Here is a 25,656-nt window from a genome sequence, read left to right as displayed (position 1 = left end):
AAACTACAGGGTTGAACCACATTAGAGTGAGGAGCACTTGACACATGCTGTCAATTTCAAACCTACCTTAAGATTCTTCAGTTATAGACCAAGTAGATAAATAGTAGTTTGCCAATGATCTGTTTCCACTTGAGGGCAGCAGACCATCAGATCAGTTTTTAATTGTAGCTGACAGTACAGTTGTAGTATGAGCTCACAATTTCTCAGCAGCTTCTGCATTTTGTGAGATGCTCTGTTTGATGCTCATTCCAATCAACAGCTGATTTCCTGAATTCGTCCTGTGTTTAAAAAATTAGGTCAAAGAGATTTTCGGCATGACTCAGGGAACTTAGTTTAACTTTTGTGACTGAGATACAAACACAACAAAAAAGGCCATAAAAAGCCGTCATGCAATTTAGAATCAGAGATATGAGAGTAGCTGTTACCAGAGCAGAAGTGCCTTTTTCCTCATTTTCATTCGTTGGTTCTGCAAAAAGCTGAAGTTGAACGCTTGTGGTCGTGAAATGTGAAGGTGACTTGATAGTGGACATCCTCTGGGTTTTACACACGACTGTGTTGGAACTGAATCACGTCAGGTGGGCAGTCAGTTTCGTTTGTAGAATTTCTTTTTCCCTTTTTTTTCTGTTTGGCTCAAGGGCTTCACAATTTGGAATTGGCGTCTCGGTGTAGTCATAGTCACGGTTTATTTCTGACCTGACCACTAGGGGGTGCCAAAGAGAAAGAAACTCTTCAGAACTCACAAGGATGAAATGAGCTTGGAAGACATAATGATACTGAGAGATGTCCTCTGGCTAATTTCCTCATTAAATTTAAGTGTATTTTCTGGAGTTATTTATTCTGCTTGTTTATACATATAGAAAGTTTTGGATTTACTTTTGCAGTACATACTGAATATGTGACCATAAAGAAGTAAGAGTATAACTTTCTTTTAACTTTGCATGACTTGATCTTGATCTTGATCCAAAGTTGAACCAATTGCCATTTTTGAATTAGACTATACTGAATCAGGATACTGCCACCTGCTGGTGCGGAGAGTTATTTTCTCTCACACAGGACTACATGCTCCCAAGTGTCCATGTGCAACTCCTATCCCTAGCCAACGTGTTACGACGCCACAGTTGGTGTTTGATGCTGCTAATTGTTGTCGGTTAGGTGTGTTGGGGCGTGTTTATCAGATCATTTATCACCATGCAGAAAATGAAGTAATTCCAAAAGTTTAACAGTCGTGTGGTGTTTAGCACTGATGCCTCACAGCAAGAAGGTTCTGGGTTTGAATCCATCGGCCGACTGGGGCCTTTCAGCCGATGGATTGTGAAGTTTGCATGTTCTCCCTGTGTCCACGTGGGTTCTCTCCAGATACTTCTGCTTCCTCCCACCGTCCAAAGACATGCTCGTTAGGTTAACTGGTAATTCTAAATTGGGAATGTGAGTGTGAATGGTTGTCTGTCTCTCTGTGTTAGCCCTGAGATAGACTGGAGACCTGTCCAGGGCGTACCCCGCCTCTCGCCCAACGACAGGACAAGCGGTTGCAGAAAATCAATGAATGAATGAGACATGTGACTTTAAAGGTACTGCTTAGCAGCTATTGTTGCCTTGTTACATCACACAATCAGATTATCAATGAATGCCATGGACTTCTGCTTCTTTTGTAATATAGTTTTATATAGTAATATATGACGCACAAAGATAAAAATATGTTAATTAGTAATATCCTGAAAACCCTGGAAGGCAAATCGTATTACCCTCCGTACAGACTGAGTCCTGCTTCCAACCTTTGTGCTAAACTAAGCTAAGCTAGCTACATATTGAGTGTAGGCCTACATATACAATGAGAGATATCAATCTCCTCTCTCTTATCTCTCATGTGAACTTAACACCGGCATACAGAGTTTGAAATTAATGACATATTTGGTATTTGTGATTAGGATTGAAGTTGATTAAATGATTGATGTCAAAAAAAGGTTAAAAAGAAAAAGAAAAAGGTAAAAGTGTATTTTAAAACAGGGTTAATATAGACCTGGAAAAAAAGATTCATAATTTAAGTTCGCAAAATATTAGTATGAAATTAAGGATCTTCTTAGTTTTAACTGCATTTCCGTGTATGCTTTCGCTGCATTTTAAGTCTAATTTGGGAAATTCCCGCTGTCACTTCCTACCACTTGCCGTGGTAACAAGGCAGCAAATAATCGAAACTTAGTCTTCTGGGGCTCGGGGATGAAGTGCTGAACGTGAACGAAGTAAGAAAGCAGGGCAGTGAAAAAGAAAAAAAAATAGGGGTCGGTTAAGAGTCCGTTAAGTTTCATTTCTCTGCCGGACGAGTGAGTGGCTGCTGACTCTCAGGGATCCACGCATAGCGGTTATGAGTAGCGGTTAGTTTCATTTCTCTGCGTATTGTGCGTAAGTGGCTGAGTGCCTTAGTTTGCTAGTAGTCGAGTCGGGTGAGATGTAAGATGTTAATGGTGCAGTTTTTGATTATATATCAATCAAACATGGTAGGACTCAACTGAGCCGGTTAAATAGGCGTCTAGATTCACGATTCTTGAGTCGTCTTTGATGGCTGGTTACATGAGCCGAATCTTTTTTTCCACCGCTACTGAATATTAATTAATGAATGAAAATTAAATGCTACTGAATATGTCATTACTGTCATATAAAAACAATTAAAGTGACGGGTAAAAATAGATTATGACGGGACTTTTATGACCCTGTCAGTCAAAATGACAGACAACGAAAAAGTCTACCACAACCTCTGGGTGGTAGCCTACATGTCTAAGTAACATCCACACAAACGGCAGGTCCAAAGGTTTTCCAGCAGAACATTGAATTGTCGCAACATGATGGAAGTGGTTCCAAGGTTGTGGCTAATTGGTGTAAGTGAGCAGTAGGGTCATTTCTCATACACGTTTATACAATCGATTACTTTTCAACCAGGGTAGTCGTCCCCTGAATACAGGTTTAAGGCACTTTTGTCTTAATCCTAGCAGCGCTAACATTTATTTTCTGCCCTCTAAAGGCTATAATTCCAGACAAAAATCAAAGAAAAGAAAGGAAGTGCAGACTTCCTGGAGAGTAAATGAGCTTTTCTATGATAAGCAAATAAAATACCTTTCTTGGAACAGAAGGGGGTTGAGGTTGTGGTTTGTGTGTATGTGTAATTTGTGGTTGTTTACTTGCCTTTGTCTCAGAGAGAGGAAATGGAAAGAGTGTGTATAAAGAGAGAGAGAGTGAGATAGAGAGGTGTCAGCTTTTACGTTTTTATTTTTTTTCTGCTGGAGCGGATTAGGGGAACTCCAGATACCGGTGGTAAGATACATATGAAGAGAGAAAAGGTAAGGAGGTAGACATTTGAAACAGTATCTGAAAATGTAAAACGAGTAAATAGTTCTTGATAAGTTAGTCTGATTCAAAGTGCTGCTTCCCCATCGTGTTTTTTGCCACCAGTCAGTCATTATGTCAAGAGATGGCTCACAGCACCTTTACATTTGAAACTCACAACTGTAACAGTGTGATAATCTTAATAAGCAGAACCATCTTCCTTGAAGTCAGCGTCACGTCGTTCTGTTTCCCCCTAATTGATGCCATGACAGGGAAAGCACGGCTCTAGTAGTGTCGGTGCCTTTGTGCATGGGGAAGATTTTTAGGTTTACTGTCATTCTTCGCGGGACAGTTAAAGGAAGTGAGGCCCGGTTCACGAAATTTGTTTTACCACCAGCATTTCCTGCTCTGACAAGTCAACATATGGGCTCATTAACACGCATCTTGGGCGATCCCAACACATGTGGGCTGCTCTAAGTACGCCCATTCACACCTGGCATTAGAATGTGTCTCGTCTCAGTTCATCCATATGCAAATGATCATTATCATCTCTTTTATCTTTTTTTCACTTTAATAAACTGATCAGACCTTTGCTTACACCCTACAGCCTTTCTGGAAACATGGTAACTTACCTCCTGAATACAAGGCTAAGAATTAAGAATTAAACCACATGTGAACGCCAATTTGTATTTCCGATATCCAATTCTGAAATTTATTCATTAGTTAAAAACCTCTTTCCACTATCGAACACACAGTACTAGTTGTCGGTGCGTATCTCAATGATTCTTGGGTGAGTTTGCACCGAAGTTTTTTTAACTTCTCACCCGAGACACATTTAAATGCCGGGTGTGAACAGGCCTGAGCTACCACACGACCATATCTACAGCCATTAGCATGTAGCATTCCGCACGGACATTGGAAATGACATTAGCAAGTGCAACTCAATAAAGTTGGGGGACTTGGATCCTTGTCCTTGGATCCTACAATCCCCAACATGCACCTTGATAGTGTCCTGTCCTAGGACATTTGTTTCTCGGTTTGTTCAGATTGCTAAAATTATGTCCCAAATCTGGGCGGCACAGTGGAGTGGTGGTTAGCACTGATGCCTCACAGCAAGAAGGTTCCGGGTTCGAATCCATGGGCTTTTCTGTGTGGCGTTTGCATGTTCTCCCTGTGTCTGCGTGGGTTCTCTCCAGGTACTCCGGCTTCCTCCCACCGTCCAAAGACATGCTCGCTAGGTTAACTGGTGATTCTAAATTGGTGGTGTAGGTGTGAGTGGTCGTCTGTGTTAGCCCTGCGATAGACTGGAGACCTGTCCGGGGTTTACCCCACCTCTCGCCCGCTGACAGGATGAGCAGTCCCTGTAAGCAGTTACAAGATGAATGGTAGGGTGCCCCACACTGTTTCCTGATGTTGGCTGACAGTTCATATTGCTCAATAAGTCGCAGGATGTCCTTTGTCATTTTCATCACGGATGTCCTTTGTCATTTTTCATCCTAATGCTAGTAACAAACCGCAGACCGATTGTCTTTGTTAGGGAGGAATTTGTGGTGATGCCGAAGAAGAAGTACCAGAGTCCTGTATGTCTTACGCTGAAGGAGTTTATTTAGACTCGTATACGAGGAGAACAGAAGCTTCGTCATCACAACATAAGTGCATGAGTCCACCTCAATTTTCAGGTCCAACAGTAAAGCTCAGATTCTTATACTAGAAAGGAAGGCCGAGGCAGCAAAGGGGAGATGTGTTAACATCCAATTGGCTATAGTACATAAACATGAAGACAAGGATTCACACCAGCTAGGAAATACAAAGTGTCCTCCAGTGATGGAGGGCATTATCATCTAACTCTACGTCTGTAATGCAAAGTATCCTCCAGAGAGTGAGATTGAAAATGCCAAAGAGGAACCTTGGTCTTGGTATGTTCCTCAGAGAGAAAATAGGGCAGATAACTGACTTTTTGCAGGTGACTTTGCACTCGGCCTTTGTTGTCGGTCTTCCCAATCTTGGTTTGCCATGTCCGTACCGTAACATCCAGACCTCAGCTCCTCATAAGTACGAAATGAATCGAAATTATATGTCAGGAAACCTCAAACAAAGCTCTAGTCAACAGTTTAACTGCTCATATGAATTTGTGAATTAATGTATAAGTGACATTGACTGCGGTTCACTTTCTGCTCAACGCCAGTGCCTTCTTATCAGACAATTCCTCTCACAGAAACCAAACAAACTTTCAGTTAAACTCACTGAAAATGATACATCAATCACAGCCAGCGATTTCTTTCAGTCAGCTATGGCGTAACAATGGTTACACAGTCATATCAAACAAACGTGGCTTTGTTTCAGCAGAAGATGATCACGTAACAAAGTTTATAGATCAGGCAGATTAAATACGCGTCTACACGAAACGCACCGTAAGCAGTAGTAGTGAATCACTGAGGCCAGAAAGTGGAGATTGTAAGTGAAAAGCGCAGGTGGGAACACACACCGATCAGCCATAACATTATGACCACCTTCCTAACATAGTGTAGGTCTCCCTTGTGCCTCCACAACAGTTTTGACTCATCAGAGAATGGACATGGGCCTTCTGAGGGTGTCCTGTGGTGTCTAGAAACAGGATGTTGTTAGTGGGGGGGCCTTTGGGTCCTATAGGTTGAGGGGAGGGGGCTTCTGTGGATCATCCCCAGATAGTTTCAGTTAACTGACACTGACTCTGTATAAGTTAAACACAGCAGATTTGCCTGAATCTAGTATCAAGAGCCAAGGTTCAAGTGTCTTTATTTGACACATGCATAATCTACAGTTACAGCTGCATTGAAATGACACTGCAGCAAGGATCGATCTAATTCACCTTTTTTTACAAGTGAGGACTTCCTGATGGCATGTTTAATGCTTAGTTACGCAAATTCGTGCTAAACATGTCATCAGGAAGTTAATTTCCTCTTTTCCAGTAATGCTTATAATAAAAAATGGGCCCTTCAGGTTATGGGCATTACTCATTGTGGAGATAAGTTAATGCCTGAACATGCAATCTGATAAAAGCTATTTTAAGAAATGACATTAGCAGAATGTGCACCTATCAAAAATAATGGTACATTTGGGTTTCTCGGAAAACCATTCTGACCTTTATTAAACCTCATAAACCGGTGACCAGAGAGACTGCACGAACGTGTTCTTTCCCCTGTGCACGGAAATGGAAAAACAAAAGTACATATATATATATATGTCTATATACGCATATAATATCCAAACATATGGAAAACTTGACAAGTCTTTATGACCTTATGTCTTGTGATGTTGTCATGCACCAGAATTAAATTAGAAACCTCCCACATATCATGTGATGAATGAAGCATCCAAGTTACTTTTCCCAAAACTCTGGTATTCTGCATATAAATGTCATTTGCACAAAAAAAAATAAAGAGAAAAGCTTGATTTTACATCAACGTGCTGATGCACAAAACTGAACATTTAAAAAAGCCAATAGATGTTGTGCTGTTTCCGTGCAAAGCGAAAGGTGGATTTGTGGGTCGACTCGCAGTGGGCTGTTATAACCACATACCACAGATCCTACTCGAACACACACACATTTATTTTTCATCCTGTTTGTTACAGGGTTTAAATGTCACAGTGGTTCAGACGCAGAAGCCTGATTGTAGAGTTGAACAGTTTATCAGTTGAATATTCTCAAAAATGAGGGAAAAAGGAGGAGGAGGAAGAGGAGGAGGCATTCTGCAAATAGATAAAACAGACTGTGGAGTGCAGGGTGGTAAAAGAGATTTGTTTAGGCATATACACTGATCAGGCATAACATTATGACCTATTATTGTGTAGGCCTCTCTTGTGCCTCCAAAAGAGTTGTGACTCATCAGAGAATGGACGTGGGCCTTCTGAATGGGGGGCTTTGGGACCTATGGGTTAAAGGGAGGGGCCTCCGTGGATCATCCCACAGATACTTGATTAGTCTGGGATCTAGTGAAGTTGGAGGCCAGGTCAGCTGCTGCCATCAAGGAGTGTCATTGCTATGAGGTGGGAGGTGCTGTTTATCAGTCGAAGGAAAATTCAAATTAAGTGTTCACACACTTAGCGTGCACACACGCACTCAGAGGTCTGTGGTAGGAAGTCGAAGGTGGTAAAAGCTCTTCGTCGCTCCTCCTTATTTGTGTGAGAGTTGACAGTTGATTTATGACGGAAGAACTTTACGTTTGATGTTTGTTTCACACAGGACATGAAATGGGACAGAAGCAGCGAGCTGGCAGCTTTACCGACAGGTGAGTCTCTAATGTGGACTTTCGTTTTGTGGCTGTTTCTTTTTCAGATGAAGTCTTTTAATGTCTAAGAAGTTAAATGTTAATGCTGTTGTGTGTTATTGCTGATCAGCCAGGCACTTACAAAGCTTCAATTTGGGATATTTTCCTGTCTTTATGAGAAAACGAGGTGATGACTGTCTGACTGAAACACATTCTCAAAAAAGTTTTACCAAGGGTTTTTCAGTATCACCACACGTCGTATATCTCACAGAGCTCGACTCATTTATGCATTTATCAGTTGCTGCGTGACATTATGAGACGGAGCCGAAAGGCAACACCAAGTCAGGCATTTATTGATTGCGCTCCCTGATGTAAAGAAATAAAAGACAAACAATCTATTTCCTAAGAGAGGTAACTTATTCCTGGGCTCAAGTCAGACTTGAGTCACTAAAGACTTGCAGCAAGACTTTTTAACACCACTGACTCCCGCTGACGTCGCTTGGACATGACTAATTGCAGAGCGCAAACTTCTAGTTCAGAAACCAATCAGCATTAAATCAACGGGAAGTTATTAATGTTACTCCCTGCTCGATCTTAACCCTTTATAGGACACTCACTGAAATACTTGGAAATTCCAAACCCTATAGTAATAATAATAATAATAATAATACATTTTATTTGGAGGCGCCTCTCTGGGCACTCGAGGACACCGTACAACATATAAATAATAATAAAAACACTAAGAAGAAATAAGAAACAGATAAGAGTTAGTGTTACTGTAGGGCAGGGGTGACAAACTCATTTTCACCGAGGGCCACATCAGCATAATGGTTGCCCTCAAAGGGCCACATGTAAAAGTAAAGACAGTATAAATGTAACTAAATGTAACCAAATGTCATGCAAAATAAATGTAACTACTTCTTAGTGTTTAATAACTCTGAATGTATTACTTATTCAAATATTACATATGCGTTTTCATAGATGTAAAAAAAAATATATATATATGCTCACTAGTTGCTCTGTCATAACATAAATCCTTTAAAATTGTCCGGTTAAGAAACCCACATTACTCCATCAATCAATGATCAAACTATCCAAGAAAAATATCATCCAACCAGAGGTTGCGCTAGACTTTTTCGTTGCCTGTCATTTTTACTGACAGGGTCTTAAAAATCCCGTCATAATCTATTTTTACCCGTGACTTTATTTTACTTTTTATTAAATGATAATAATGACATATTCAATAGCATTTAATGGCCAACAAAGACAACTCAAGAATCATGAATCTAGAGTCTATTTAACCGGCTCAGTTGAGTCCTACCACGTTTGATTGATATATAATCAATAAACGGCATCATTCAAACATCTTACATATCACTCGGCAGAGAAACAAAATGTAGGCCTACTATCTGACTTGACCACTGGCAAACTAAGACACTCAGCCACTCACTCACTTACGCACAAAACGAACTTAACCGACTCATAACCGCTGCTCATGGATCCCTGCTTAACCGAGTCAGCAGCCACTCACTCGACCGGCAGATAAAAGAAACTTAACCGACTCATATGGCTCGTTTAAACCTTGACCGTTTTTTTTTTTAAAAAAAAGGTCGATATTCAGTTAACGCGACCCCTGCATCCAACACTAGTTATGACATTAACTTTGTTCAAAAACTTTTTGTCACAGTTGTTAAATTTGGTATACTCAAAAGCTCCGTGGTTGGTGTCAAAATGCCGACGTAGATTGTACTCTTTGACAGCCGTCACTGCCTCATAACAGAAAAGACATACCAGTTGTTCTCCTTGAAGCACAAACATGTATTCGCCTTCCCATCTTTCTTGAAGCAGCCTTCCATCTGCATCAACCTTTCTCTTCCTGGACATTTCGGAATCGTATTTCTTAATTCCAGTTGTTGAAAATCGCATTGATGTGGATACACTGCAATCTAGTAGCCTGGGTGCCAGCCGAACTTGGTCCCGCCCACAACATTTGAGGTCTGGAAGTTCGGTCTGGTGTTGCTCGTTGAGGCGCAATTATGCTCGAACAGGAGCTGTTTGTACCAATCAGATTCTCAGGGCGGGCTTTATACGATGATGGACAGATGATCAACAGTAACGTAATCAACCACGTCACCAAAGAGCGCTTGGGTTGAATTTGTTTACAACAAAGATGGCTGCCGCTGGAGAACTGAGGTGTGTAGATTCTGCCATCGAGTCTGTTCTAGAAGATATCGACAGCGCATTAATTTTAAAAGAGGAACAGATAAATGCGATCAAGGCATTTGTTAATCGGAAAGATGTTTTTGCCGTCCTTCCTACGGGATTCAGGATTTTTTGTGGAGATGTAATCCTAAACTGAGAACTTGTTCGTATACGCATTCACCTTTAATATTTATCTCAAAAATGATGGCCGTGTTGGTAAGTACTCCGTGTATCCTTAAATTCTTTTTACAACACCGGCAAAAATCGTTTACACTCATCTTCTTCTTCTACTTCTTCCAGCGTGCATGCAGTTGAGTTCTGTTGACAACTATGCGTTGCTTAACATACGTCACACACTCCGTTGCTCTGATTGGTTATAGGTCTATCCAATTGAGTGTAGAGGCATTTTTTCTCCTGGTTCGGTTGAAACACGCCCCATAATCACAGCCCAATTGAGCGGTATCAGACTCACATTCTGACTAGAGTATGGCTACGTCAGGCTAGCAATCTAGTGGCGGGATGCCGTCACTTCGCGGATAACATTATCGGCATGAATTGTGGGAAATGTAGTTTATGGTCAATGCACGCTTTTGACTTATTTATTTTAAGACAATCAGACCTTTTATGTTCTCACGGGCCACATATGGACTGCGGGCCTTGAGTTTGACACATATGCTGTAGGGCATAAGAAGACTTTTTCACTTTTGGAAATTTTGTCAACATGCACATTGTCACATCAGACTACATTAGCCCACTTCTTTCTGGGACCTAATGAAGCTGTAACGCTCAGTGTTCATGCAGAGGTGAACCTTGCAGACCACATTTGACCTGACAATGTTTCCTTGATCTTCGGTAACTGCCTGGTTGAAAACCACATGCTACTAAACCTCACTGAGAGGCACGGGGACCCAGTTTAAAATCAAACTCCAAACACAGGTTGGAAATTCTCCTTCACATGTATGAAACATGAAAAATTACTTAAACACAAGTAAGTGACGTTGCTTTAACCCTCGTGCTACCCTCTTGCATAATCTCTCTCTGTCTGTCCATTCACTTGGGGTCCCAGAGACCCCAAAGGTAGCACGAGGGTTAAGTTTAAGACTTCAAACTGGCCCGTCTTGAGCAGAACCAATGGCTTGATCCAGCTTCTGCTACTTCTAAGCCTGGCACTGAAGTACCTCAAAGATGCTAATGCAAATCTTGTGACAGGTGCTGCCGCAACCCCCCCCCAACTTCATCTTCTTACGATAATGTCTTAGTTTCACTTGAAGAGTATAGGAAGTGAGGGCAGTGTTTTTGTTTGTCTTTCAGTAGTAGCACCTTGCAGCAATATGTGGTTGTGGGTGTGATAATTGGAGAGAGCAACAGAATGCTGCATATACCCTCCTGATGTCGCGCAGCTCTTTGCATGTAAACATAGTTGGTTAAACCACCTATAAACCACCTGTCACAGCTGTCATTGGGTGAGAGGCGGGGTACACCCTGGACAGGTCTCCAGTCTATCACAGGGCTAACACAGAGAGACAGACAGCCATTCACACTCACACCTATGGCCAGTGTTGGGAAAAGTTACTTTGGAAAGTAGTTAGTTAGGTTACAACGTTACCATCAATTAAAAATAATCAGTTACGTTACAGCGTTACCTATGAATAAAAGTAACGCGTTGGAGCACTCATGCGTTACCAAAAATTAAAAGCCGTTTGCAGCGCCTCGCACATGCTGCAACTCAGCGACACACAGCCTCCTTTAAATGCACCGAGAAGTCCTGACAATGAATAACGTCATTCATCCAACCAAATTAACTCTGCAGGATAACAATAACAGGGTGATAGTGTTTGGATACAAGATGTTTTTTTAAGTTGGAAGTGGAATTTTTTGCGGTTGACAGAAGCTTTTCACCAACGCAGACTGTGCATTTTACCGTTATGTTGTTCTTGTCCTTTTCGCTGGCGAATTGAAAATAATGTGCGTACTACATTCAAAAGCTGTCCTCTCTGCCATCTTGCCGGCAGTTCGAAAACACACACACACACACACACACACACACACACATACAGATAACGTAGGTCAGCAGGGCACAGATGCATCATCACAGCGCTACGCCTCCGCTGACACATCCGCAGGTGGCACAGAACTGTCTGACAAAAAGCAGGCTGTAGTCAGAATTTTTCTTTCCTTATCCGGAGAAATTCTTAAACTAACGGATTACTTTTTTAAAAAAATAACGAAGTTACTGATTACTTAACGCACGAAACTAACGCGTTACGTTACAAGTTACACGAAAAAAGTAATTAGAGTACCTTTGTAACGCGTTACTCACAACACTGCCTATGGCCAATTTAGAATCACCAGTTAACCTAACCAGCATGTCTTTGGACGGTGCGAGGAAGCTGGAGTACCTGGACAGAACCCACGCAGACACAGGGAGAACATGCAAACTCCACACAGAAAGGCCCCAGTCAGCCTGGATTTGAACCCAGAACCTTCTTGCTGTGCGGCGTCAGTGCTAACCAGCTTAACTTTCCCCAAAGTCTTATCTCATCTTATCACAGTGGATTTCACCAGGACTTTGGATTCCGGCTAGAGGTATGCTGTTATCTTATGTGAATCACCTCAATAAATGATAAAGGGAAAATCCAATTAAAAGGAAAACACATTTGACCACTAAAGCCTGATTTAACTTGAAATAACACATTATCAGTTTGTGTCTTTTTGACAAATCAAATCTGACCTTTCAACAGATGTTCTGTTAGCGCGCGGAACCGCAGCACATAAACCGTGTCAGGATCTGAAACATGCCTATTTCGGTTTCTTTCCAGTCACCTGTTGGTGCCGCAGCCTGTTTTTGCTATCTCTGTGGTTACTTGTGTGTGTGTTTGCGTGTGAGTGACCAGAAATAAACTCTATTTGACATTTAACAGCCACATGTTATTATTATACGTGTACAGAATGAGAACAAGAAGAAACCAGTGAGCTACGCCCGAGGAAAGTACAAACCTCCTCCTCGCAAACCAGCGGTTTGACAACTCCCGAAAGAGATTACGGACGGCACGCTACATGGAGAGAAACATGAAGAACCCCCTCCTGCATCTTCTTTTCATTCCTCTGATTCAAGACCTCATCGTCAGAAGTGATAGTTGTCCGAGCCTTCCAATTAACAGTGAGTCATTTCTGTGTTCACTTAACTTACGTATATTGCACAACTGTATTTGAAATGCATTTGAGGCAGCGATAAAGAGCAAATTCCTCCCAGAATATGACAAAGTTTCATCTCTTTTTGTTCCTCGCAGATCTCACTTGCTACAACGACTTCAATCAGAACATCACTTGTGAGTGGGACAGCCCATACTTGTCTCATCACAGAGACACTCGCTGCAAAATAAATGCTAAGAGGATACCTCCTTCACGAAGGTAAGGACTAGGTCTGCTTCAATAATTATAATTTATATCAGAATGTTGTAAAAGTGTTGGCCTTGAAGTTATCGAGTACATCCTCAATCTGATTATCTCCTGAGCTCTGATCGTTGGGCTCTACATATATGTACAATATCCACAGTGTATAAATAACATCTCAAACTTATATATTTTTCAGTTCCTTGACATACAGCGCTTCTTGTGACCTAGAACCAGGTGACATCTCCAACCCAGCACGACAGAAGTGCTCCCTAATCTTCGCCTACCCCTACATAGTGAGTTAAAAAAAAAATAAAAAAATACATATAATAATACATATTTCATAAAAGAGAAAAACGGGTTATTGGCTAACTCAGTGTGAAGGCTGGTGCCACTCTGATGTGTAACACCAGTTATCATATATTTGTGTTATCTCCAGGGATATTATTATCTCAAGTTCTCAATGATCTCAAGAATATCCATTAAAACTTCATACTGATGTTTTACTATTATTATTTTTTAACCACATACAAAAACAGCAACAACAAAATTTTAACCAGTCTTGACTGAGTGTTTCTACATTATTCTCAACATGCACAATTATCCTTTAAGTTATTAATATCTCATATTGTGATAATTTCATTTGTTTAACACGCATAAAACCATCTTGACTGGCACTTCCTTAGTTTTGCATTGTTTTTCAATCTTTCCAGTTTGTAAAAAAAGACGTGTTGTCTATCAACGTGACCTGTAAGGATGTGGAGCAAAGCGTAAACATTGAGTACAAACCAGCTTGTCACAGTGAGTACACTGTATAATACTAGTACTGCCTTTTTGAAACTTACCCTCCGAACTATTCGTGGTTTTCTAAAACATACTGTGTGTGTGATCTTGCAGTTAAAGTGAATCCTCCAGGAAAACCAAATGTCAATAATACCACCGTTTCCTGGCTCACCTATGTCAATGAGGATGACGGATTCAAATACTATAAGTCAGAACTGCAGTGGAAACAACAAGCTCAATCTTGGAGTGTATGTACAGCATATATTTTGTGCCTCTATTCATATGCGATGGCTTTATAATGCAAAGTGCATGTAAAGCGATGTGGAAAATTAACATCCGCACATTGGATTGCAGGATTCCTCCGTTAAGAAAAAAACCACTACCTGTGTAAAGGAGTGCAGGGCAGAGCTGGAGCCAGACTCTCTGATACAAGGCGAGATGTACGAGGCACGCGTTCGTGTGCAGGTCAAAGAAGACGACTATGAGGGAACCTGGAGTGACTGGAGCCTCACTGCATCATGGTCATCTCCTGTGGGGAAACCAAAACCACCATCAGGTACTTAACTGGTGAATATGAAGAAAGCTAAGTTAAAATTTGCCTTTTGGTCCAGAATCAGAACTTCATAAAAAAAAAAAAAAAAACGTGGGATGAAAAATACACAATTAAAGATGGCGGTTGGCAATTTGCAAGGAGTCAGGCAGTTGGTCATTCATTGGTCAGTGTTGAATCAGCTTAGCAAAACAGTGCAGAGACATTTAAATACACAAATATTTTCACAAAAACATGATCATCTGAAATGAAACGGATACTGTAAATGTTCTGACCGAATGATCAGCGTGATTCAGGAGAGGCCAATCGTTTTGCAGCGGTTTACAGCTCTTCCTAGCCTCACAGCTAATATTAGCAGTTTTCTCATTTGAAGGACAAACTACTGCCATGCCCCTGGTATGAAGACTTATTTCAAGTCACACAGGCACAAACTTATGTGCCGGCTTGCTGGTGGCTGTAGTCCTTAACTCTTTTCCCCATGGAACGCCTTATAGAACATTCTAAGGCTACCCATGGAGGCTACACGGAACTTTCTCTTGTGGCCGTCAAAACCCGTCTTTATTGAAACAAAGGGGCCGTCAAAACCCGTCATTAAGGATTTGCGGGGGGCGTCAAAAGACGTCTTTATGGGGAAAAGAGTTAAGGTGTGTTCAAGTTCAAGCTCTAGGTCCAGATGTGAGGAGTCACTGAGGCATTGCTAAGTGGACTTTAGCCCGAATCAGCTAATAGCTCAGCTGAGGCATCCGTCGGCATTCAATATCTAATTCATGGTGTCAAATAAGTTCATTTAACCTGCCTACATTTGCCATTTCCTCTGCAAGCTGCTCTGCAACCCACCTCTTCCTTCTCTGCTGTTTTGGTCTAGATCAGTGTCATTTCTGCGTCAATACTTGCTCAGTTCTGTATTCGTCTGCCTTTACTATGACTCTCACTTCCTTAGGCACCTAAAAGGGCCAGGAACGTACCAGAACAAAGCCATAAAGTCAAAAATACTCAATTAAATGCTAATACATATATGCTTCTTTAACCAAAGTGGCCCAAACTGAAGTGGGCATTACGGATATCACAGTGGTATATGGGCAGATTGGACGAGTCTTCATTGTCTTAAGCTAATGGGACCTGTTCTGTTCTGTGTTTGCCAGGTTTTGCTGTGGGGATTGTGCAAATGATTGTGGCAGGTGTGGCAGTGTTTGCCTTGGTGCTGGCTGTCATACTCTATAAGAGCAACAAGACCACCTGGTAAGCTGACATAGATGACTATCACACATATACAGTTGGGTTCTGTGGCATTCTAGTTTTCTCACAACTCTGGTTTGTTTAGGGTTTACATGGTCAAGAGGATCAGAGGTCCGCCCCTTCCAAACCCAGCAGAATCCTTCTTGCAGGATGTAAGTTCATGTATACACAGGATCCTGTAACTCTTTCTTGTAAAAAGAACATTTTCTTGTAAATAGAATTAGCGATAAACACAATACCGATCTGATAATGGGGTCAACAACTTCCAGCCTTAGCAAAGATCTATCTTTAGCATTTATTTTGCAATTAAGACATTAAGCCGTTACACATCTAAACAGTCATTTAGCCTTGTTTTGGTTAGCTCTTTTAGATGTTGAACAAAGGAATTGCTAAAAGCTAGCTAGCATACAAATGGTTTCAAATGGATTCATGGATTTAGATTTAGACCAGGGGTGTTAAACTCATTTCAGTTCAGTGGGCACATACAGCCCAACTTGATCTCAAGGTGGCCGGACCAATAACACAATAGCATAACAACCAATAAATAATGACAACAAGAAAAATAAGGAATTTTGCCATTTTGCTGTTTAGTTCCTGGTCTCAGTGTTGTGTTATGTCTCCAACTCGTACCATAACAGTGGGACCTCTACTGGACAAATTAGGATTAGTAGTTACTTTTATTGAAAATTTGCAGTAAATATCTTCTAAATTCAGATTGGACCCTCCAGCGTGCCGGTTTTAACCCCCGGGACGTATGTTTGACACCCCTGATTTAGACTGCAACAATAAAATCATAACAATGCATAGACAGGGGAACTGAAAAGTTGAATGACTGCTAGTAAACCATTCCACATGCCAGCCTTGTCACATGACATGTATACAACCTGAAGGTAGTGAAACCAGACCAAACAGAATTACTTATCAAAGAAACGGCACATGGTCGAAAATGTGTAAATACAGAGAGACAAAAACACCAAAAGCGGTAGTTTCATCCTACACATTGAACATTTTCTAATTCTTCCTCTTGCTCAACTACCTTTGACCTTTTCTCCTCCAGAGTTGGTTGACACCTCACTTCACCAGCGACTCCTTCCATTCCTTCCTGAAACCAGTGGAAATCGTCTCTGTGGAAGTAACCTCCAGCGTGGATTTTGTCGCACCCTGTAAGCCAGTGGAGAAGATGCCACAGAACAAGAACAGCGCTGAGTCCACCAGCTCCAGCTTCTCTAACCCGAGTTACTCTGAACTTGGCACTCCTCCTCCTCCTCCTGTTCACTTGCTAACTCCAGGAAATCTGGAGCCCTGCCCTGCTGATTCACCTTATGGTCCCGTTGGTAGTCAAAGTGAAGAAAGAAACACAGAGCAGGAAGATAATAAAGTGAGAGAGAGAGACATGGAGTTCCTTAAGTTGCTTTCCAAAGGTGGCAGCAGCAGCAACAATGAGTCAATGACGGTCATTTTAGATTATGAGAAGACAGATCAGGTCCAGGCCGAGCGCCTTAGGCTCCAGAGTCTAGATTCAGGCATGCGCAGCTGCGAAGAGGTCAGTGAAGAGAGCATTGAGGTAGATAGCATCAACGTGTCTGACAGCCACGAGGAGGAGCTTGAAGATGAGGAGCAGAAGAAGGAAGAGGATGTCCAAAAAGTAGCTTTTGAGAAGCTGTTTGGAATCAAAGGAGGTGTTTTGGGCAAGGAGCCTATTCTTGTTTGCTCTGATTACGAGCGAGTCCAGAACCTGCAGGCTGACAGCCCAGAGCTTTCCAGCCTGGATTCAGGTGTAAGCAGTGGCGGTGAGGAGCATGTGAGTCAGGAGGAGTTAACGGAGGATGCTGACAAGCCCACTGAAACGACACGCTTCCTGTTTCCACCTCCTCCTTCCATTGCCTTACCGTGCTCCTTGCTCCCTTTGCCACAACTGCCTTTGAACTTCTCGGCTCCGGCTTTGAGCCCGGCCTTACGACCTCCTCTAAGCCACGTGCTCGATAGGATTGCTCGGATGTCGAGTGGCAATTTAGTGGAGCCCTCTGGTGATGGCTATTTACCGGTGAGACAGGAACAGTGCTAAACCAGACAGAAAGCTCTTCAGTAGGCCTAACTGTAAAAAGCTGCACAATATAGTATGTAGCATGTGCAGGTTTAAAAACCATGAAGGAGGAGCAGTGGCGGCGCCAGGGAGGAGCTAGGTGGTGCTGTAGCTCCCCCTATAATAGCCATAGCACCCGCCCAGCACCCCCAAGAAATGTCTGTGACTTTTTTATATTTATATTTTAATGTCATATTTGAATAGTCTTTTTCACATGGTTTAAAATGTGAATTAAATAATAATAATAATAAGAAAATATTTTAGTCTGAAAAAATAAAAGAGGCCCAAACAGGTGATCTTCTTTGGCCAATGGGCGCAGCGCTGTGAACCTTTCCATTGAGGATGCTTACGTTACGGTTTGTGCTGCAGGTGATATTAGCAATTATTCATCATTAGACGAGTGTTGGTAACTGGCTGTGTGATTTCGTGATCGGAGTATTTTAGGCCGAAGCGTGCACAGTGTCTGTTGCCTTCTGTTGCTGCTGCTTGCTGCTCCGTTGTATTCGGGGCTCGACTGTGACAGAATTATCTGAAATATTACTTTCAGAGGTTTACATTGGCAGGCTTATGTATGTTGTATCTATAGCCCTTGTGTTTAGGGTTGCCAACTGTCCCTTGAAAAACGGAATCGTTCCATATTTAGAAACAAAAGTACGCGTCCCGTATTGAGCTGAAACGGAACACACTTTGTCCCGTATTACCGTGACAATCCAAAATAGTGTTATCCCCAGGCCGTCTCCTGCTCTGTGACCAATGAGATGACAGCAGGAATCTCGCTCATCTCATTGGTTGAGGTACTGTCGCTTGAGAAGAAGATACCGGAAGACAACAAAGCAACAACTTTTCCTCACACGTTTGCACTTTTCTTATTGCACTATTACAAGAGGAATGTTCTGCTTTCTACTGTTTTATATTAATTTATACAGTTTTAAGTTAAGCAGGACAGGTTTCTGTTTAAGAAAGATATTTATTTTATTTTATTTTATTTTAAAAACAAATTATCATTGAATTTAATTAGATGAATTTAATTATATGCATCTAATTAAATTCAGGTTCGAGTCAAACAGTTAAAATATAATTTCACACACACAAATAAAGGTTAAAGGTAAAAATTTTCCCTTTATTCGTATATATGTATAGTATAGTTAATGCGGGCGTGTACGTGTGTGTATACCAAGGGTGGTCCGATGCGACCTCGATAATGAAACGCATCAAAATTTAAAGCACCTCCTCTTAAGTGTTGAGCATCCCCATGGCACCTGCAACAGAAAATCTCCGGAGCCGCCACTGAGGAGGAGGGGTGGCTGGCATTGTCCAAGATGTCCAAAAAACTTGTGAAGTAAGAACCAAATAATTTGCAGTGTGAATGTATGTTTTTATTCTTATTCTTATTACTGCTACTGTTTTCTCAGAGGGAAATGTAAAATATCTATATTCTGCCTCAGAAAAACACTTCATGCTTTAAACCGCTAAACAAAGAATGGACATACGTGTCTTAACCAATGTCAGAGTTGCACTGTTGGCACTGAGAAGGTACAATAAATGTTTTGACGATCAGCTGCTTTGGTACGATATTTCACTTGATTTACATGTGTCCACTATCTAGAATGGTGCCTTATTTAAATGATATTTTTATATAGATTTTTCTTTTTTTTTAACAAAAGCTATTTTTTGATATTCAAAGGTTAACCTAGAGGTCATAGTTAATAGTACAGTGACTACTGTATAGATATAAGAGGACTATACACCGATCAGGCATAACATTATGTAGGTCTACCCTTGTGCCTTGTGTTGTGATTCATCAAAGAATAGACATGCGCCTTCTGAGGGTGTCCTGTGGTGTCTGGAAACATATTGTTGTTAGTGGGGGGCCTTTAAGGAGAGGGGCCTCTATGAATCATCCCACAGATAACTGATCAGTTTGGGATCTAGTGAATTTGGAGGCCAGGTCAACACCTTGTGCTGTTCGTCATGTGTTTTTTTTGTGTGTGTGCCTGTGTCGGGCTGCATCCTGCTGAGGATGGCTGCTGCCATCAAGGAGTGTCATTGCTATGGGGTGGGGGTGTCTGGTCTGGTCTAGGTGGGTGCTACATGTTTAAGTAACATCCACATGAATGAATGCCAGGTCCAAAGGTTTCCCAGCAGAACACTGAATTGTCACAAGATGACTGAATGAATGTATTCCCTATTCCACTTCTTCTCCTTCTTCTTCTTTTATTTGTTGCATTTCTATTGTACTCAACGCTTCAGTCATTACTGTCCACCACATCTCCAACAGAACCTGTGTGCAGTCATCCACTCATCAAAGCAGCACAAGCGGACAACGACAACTTTAAAGGCATCCTCTGCCACAGTAATACAGAGCTATTCCTTATTTACATTCGTATGGCAACTATATTGAAATGTACTTACTTGAAGAAGTTAGACCTTAACTGGTTTAACTTTTCATTATTTTCTTATTGTTGATAACAATATATAAGGGACAAAGATTTCCAAGGACCGCAGCTATCATGTTAACATTTACGTCTGATTAGTATGCTGCTGTATATGTGAAATAAAATGCATATCTTGGAACATTTGTTTTTAATGTCAATTTATTCTTTTTTTATTTATTTACTCCTCACAAGTTTGCCACAAATGATTCTCAGAACATTGACAATATATCCTGATAATAATATTAAACCAAACGGGACTAAAATACATAAATAAACTGGATGATCGTAAGCGATCACATCATATCATAAAGGGGTCCATGCCGTGGCGAAGTCGTCCCTGAGCGGGATGCAGACACATAAGTCACCAGCAGCGCCCCCTATAGACCGTACTGCATGAAACTTAGTGGGCTTGTAAGGAGTCATCCACAGATTATTGTCAAATTTCAAGCAGTTTACTGTGGTGGTTTGTGAGATATAAACATGTAGTCATTGTAGCGCCCCCTACTGCACCAATTTCACGAAACTTGCCATGATTGTACGCAAGCATATTATAATGAGTTGTTTCATAAGGATTGGGTGAATACTTCTATTCTATTCTTCTGAATAACCCCGCTAAAGTTCTTTTGAGAACTCTTTATTATCTTTGTCCATAAATGATACATGCCTAGTTTGGTGAGAATTGGATGAACGGGCTAGGAGGAGCTGATTTTGCTTTGAGGTGCTATTTTTTCAAAATGGCAGGCGAAAAATGTGTGTGGCCTAGTCCATTAGAACCAGGGCTATGTAAGGAATCAGAGGGAGAAAGGATATTTGTTTCTATGGCACAAGGTTCTCGAGATATTAGGTAAAACGTAAATGTGCACCCTACTCCCTGCCTGCTCTCTTTAGATGTAAAAACACTCGACAACATGTATGGTTAGTCTTCAGTTAAGAGTCCTGTGGATGCACAGAGTTAATTCAAACTATCTCTAAGTGAGAATGTGCAAATCCAAACGGGCTTTGGGAAAATATTGACTAGCTTTTTTTCTTTCTTCTTCTTCTTGTTACCTTTGGACTTACAAACAAGAACCGGAGTCGTTCTGTGCCTGTCAGCGCAACATGTCTGCTATGGGATAACCAGAGATGCTTGGTAACAGCTGTTAAGTTGGAGATTCAGTCATCAGTGAGGCCCTAATGGACGCTAAGATGATTTTTCAAGGATCAAGGAATGCAGAGTGATGCAATGGCGCTCGGGCATGGCTCAAAGAAGTCAGCCTCCAACAACACCCATTGAGCCCACACTGGGACACTAATTGCAGAGATACATTGGAAGAGTTGTATTCATTTAAATATAGGGCTTTATTTTCACCCATAAAAACTATATCATCGCATCAGTGATAAATTATTGTTTGAACTTTGAAGTAAAAATAAAATTTGTTTGATTTTAATTCACACATGCAGTGATTTTGCAGATTTAAAATGATTCCTGTTATCTCACAGCAGCAGTAATTCTGGTGCAATTTGTGAGTCCTCTACATATAAACAATGGAAGGAAAAGAAGAATGTAAGCTATTGGAATAAAAATATAACTAAATTAAACTAAGGGCCACCTGTGTGCATTTAGGTGTCCGACAATACAACACAGAAATGGACCAAAATTACCGAGGTAAATGGTTTATATCATGATGGTTGTTTTCTGTGCTGAACAGCAGGGGGCAGCATTGTGCCACACGACCACAAAACCTTCACCTGTGAGCCCATTTCGGGTTCAGAATAAGCATTTCTACTGTAGGTATGTTAATGAATTGCTTTCATCTGTGTACTGAACAGCCTGCCCGGGCCAGTTCCTGTGCACCGTTAATGGCCTCTGTGTTCCCGTCTGCGACGGAATCAAGGACTGTCCCAACGGACTTGACGAGAGGAACTGTGGTACATGCTTCACGGCAGTCACTCCCTGTCTGCACACATATTTTATTGTTTCCTGCTACCACCAGAAATTAGAGGAGAAATAAATTCTCAAATGTTAAATGCGACACACGAAGGCCGCAAATCCCAGTGCAGCGAGACACTGCTGAATTTACTGCCTGTCAGACACTACACAACTTGTGAGGCCACTAGGGGTGTCAAACTCATTATAGTTCGGGGTACCACATACAGCCCAATTTGATCTCAAGCAGGCCGGACCAGTAAGATAACAGAATGATAACCTATAAGTAACGACAACTCCATTTTCGTGCAAAGAAGAACAAGTAAATCAGGAGAATGTTTACATTTTATAAACTATCCTTTAAATAAATATTAAAATAAGTGCAATTTGGGCACATTGCTGTCTGCTGTGTAGTCCTGGGTCCCAGCATTGCGTTCTGTCCACTTCTCTTTCTAAATCAGTGGACAAATTGGGCAGTTATTTTCATTGAAATTTTTTTACGCTTTGCACTAATGCTGCAGGCCAGATTAGACCCCCTGGCGGGCCGCTTTTGGCCCATGAGCCGTATGTTTAACGCCTGTGCTTTAGGAGACCTGAGGATGCCACATTTTCTGCTTCTATCTTTTTGTTTTCATGTGAACAAAAACACAAGCTGGTACTAGTATCTCCTTCGTGTGTGTTTCAGTGTGTGCGGTACAGTTCAAGTGTCCAGAGGACAGTCAGTGTGTGGACTACTACAAAGTGTGCGACCAACACCCAGACTGCCCCGAAGCCACAGACGAGATGAACTGTACCGAGGGTAACAAACTCACACCCACGAGTAAACACATATTCACACGTACAGGAGCGCCACAGCCTCTGGCAGCAGGTAGTCTGAGAAATAGCTGAGCTCTCTCTGACTCAAATGTGTTGTTTGGTCTCGGAGTTTATTCTACTGGAACTTTCTGTTTATGTTCAGATGAGCGAGATTACATAAGAAAATCTGCTAAATCTGGTACAAGTACAACAGAGAGAAGCAAGACAAAGCATTCATATCCGTCTATGTGCGTGTTCAGGTGTGCAGTGCACTTGTCTGAAAAAGCCAAAACCAGGGGTGACTCTCTCACCAACTGCCCTGATGCCTCGGATGAGAAACAATGTGGTGAAAAGATAAGCTACTTTCATTCTCGATACATGAACTTTCAAATCAGAATCGCTCTGCACCGGTTTCACAAGATTTTTTTAAGCGCAACATGAAAGTGAAATCAAATCGAATAACAAATCAGTTTTTCTTTCCTTTATGTTTTTCTTGTTGTCGTTGTCAAAAGAATTACAATATATTTAATGGATGAAAACTTTAAGTAATCCTCAAGAAGTTTATTTGCAGCTTATCTACACCAATCAACCATAACATTATGACCACTGACGGGTGAAGTGGGTGTTTTCATGGAGACTGTTAATGGGTGGGATATATTATGCAGCAAGTCCTTAAAGCTGACATGTTAAAAACAGTAGAAATGGGCAAGAGGAAGGGCTTCATTGCGACTGCAACCCTTAAGCATCTCAAAAAATGCAGGTCTTGTGGATTGTTCCCAGTCTGCAGTGGTCAGCACCTATCAAAAGTGATCCAAGGACGAAAACAGAAGAGCAACTGTTGCTCAAATTGCTGGAATAGTTTATGCTGGTTCTTATAGAAAGGCATCAGAACACACAGAATAGATCTGTATTAGAATTCCCTCACGGCAGTGGCCTCCTCCGGCAGGATAATGGGCTGTCCCACTAAGCAAAAAAGGTTCAGGAATCTTGAGTTCAATGAGTGTTGACTCCAGACTCCCCACATTTCAATGCAGTCGAGCATCTGTGTGATGTGCTTGTCAAATGAGTCCAATTAATTGAGGCTCCACCTCACAACCTGCAGGACTTGGATTCGCTGCTAGCGTCTTGGTGCCCGATACCACAACACACCCTCAGAGGTCCAATGGAGTTCATGTCCTGGTGTGTAACGGCTGGCAAAACCTAGTCAGATGGTCATTATGATGTGGCTGATCGGGGTATGTACTTTTTTGCATTTTGTCTTCAGACTGCGGCCTGAGGCAGCTCTCCAGCCGCATCGTCGGGGGTACGAATGCCTCAGAGGGGGAGTGGCCGTGGCAGGCCAGCCTACAGGTGCGGGGCACCCACCTCTGCAGTGGGTGGTGTCTGCTGCCCACTGTTTGTGACCACAATAACAAATGGTTGGTTCAATGCCATCAAAAAAACACAGTAACAGAGTTAGAAGAATAAAGACATGAACCACCCGTTACTCTTCCTGATTTCTGTCTCTTTATTACATTTGTGAAAAACATGAGATGCAGCAAAAAACTCATTCCCTAGTGTAACCATGTTCAATGTCCATCTTTGGTTTTGATTAAATGTCTCAGTATATTCGTCTGTCTTTTCACACATCAGGTTCAACACACATCTTCAGCAAAATAAACAATCTCTTTGTTCAGAGGTATCTTCTATAACACAGTGCAATCACGTTTTAGCATGTACCTTTAACTCAAAACATACTGCCCAATCAGTGAACATATATCACTCATAACCATACTTCAGCTTTAAGCTGGTACCAATACTTTTAATGTCTTTCCGGAACAAAAACACGAAACATGCTACACATAGGGAATTCTGCTTAACTCACAATGCCTTTCATCTAAACTCTAATCAAGCGTATTTCGGTGGTGAACATGCTCACCTATAACTCCACAAAATCCGAAGTAACTCCTCTAATACAGATTATATATATATATAATCTGTAATAGACAGTAGAGATGTTATGCTCGAAGCAGACGCTCGAAACAGTGTCGAGCCTTTAAAGCAGAAGTATCGTGACAAGATGTTTTGATGCCTTGCTTCATCAGTCGACAAATCACGTGACTCCCCAAATGGAGCTTCATTACGTCACACGCGTATCGGCCGCCATCGGCGACGTGTCACTCCAGTTTTGAATGCAAGGCGGGATTGTCAAATTCACAATGGTTATAAATGTGCACAATCCCTCAGACGGTTGTGTTTTTTGAGAAGAGGAGAGTTCTCTTTCATAATATTTCGCTCGATGTCTCACTATGGGATGTACGCCTCGCTGCAGCCCTCAGAAGCATTAATCTCATTACGCCAATCCTGATTGGCTGGTGAACGTGTCCGTCCGCCATAGGTAGTCCCACCTACCTTAAATAGCTCAGGCGGACGGCAACACGTCATTCAAACACCTCTTCTCACTCGGAGCATATCTCGCGTCCAGGGCTAGCTAGCTAAACTGTCCACAGACTGAGCTTTTTTAGCTTCGGTCGCCGGGCGCTTCTGGCCTTGGACGTGTTCTGCCAGTCGGTCACACCAGATCGACCCCAGTGCTTCCTCGCCCTCCACGGCCTGGTCAGCACTGTCCTCGACGCCTCACCACGGCGCTTCGAGTACCGAGTATTAACACACCAGTTAATCCCTCGTCTTCATAAGTTAACACACCAGTTAACTGCACCCGGTTAACACAC

At 41.8% G+C, this 25,656-nt stretch overlaps 1 protein-coding gene across 3 annotated transcripts; it reads left to right on the top strand.

Moving 5' to 3' along the window:
• The first annotated feature begins 207 nt into the window (after positions 1–207).
• Positions 208–20,363, top strand: LOC311504840 (uncharacterized protein). 3 transcript variants are annotated; one of them, XM_084568169.1, is made up of 11 exons: positions 208–575; positions 7,538–7,583; positions 12,713–12,924; positions 13,055–13,175; positions 13,357–13,453; positions 13,871–13,958; positions 14,055–14,188; positions 14,295–14,496; positions 15,633–15,729; positions 15,812–15,878; positions 16,784–20,363. In XM_084568169.1, the coding sequence occupies exons 3-11, from the start codon at positions 12,822–12,824 to the stop codon at positions 17,789–17,791; spliced, it is 1,917 nt and encodes a 638-aa protein (XP_084424295.1). In that variant the 5' UTR covers positions 208–575; positions 7,538–7,583; positions 12,713–12,821; the 3' UTR covers positions 17,792–20,363. The 3 variants fall into 3 exon arrangements, with proteins under 3 accessions (XP_084424295.1, XP_084424296.1, XP_084424297.1); XM_084568170.1 differs by lacking the exon at positions 208–575 and having other exon boundaries at positions 7,291–7,583; XM_084568171.1 differs by lacking the exons at positions 208–575; positions 7,538–7,583 and having other exon boundaries at positions 12,455–12,924.
• Positions 20,364–25,656: the final 5,293 nt, after the last annotated feature.

This window comes from Chelon labrosus (genome assembly GCF_963514085.1).
Source record: "Chelon labrosus genome assembly, chromosome: 2".
Lineage (NCBI taxonomy): Eukaryota > Metazoa > Chordata > Actinopteri > Mugiliformes > Mugilidae > Chelon > Chelon labrosus.
This window is presented reverse-complemented; position numbering and strand designations above follow the sequence as displayed.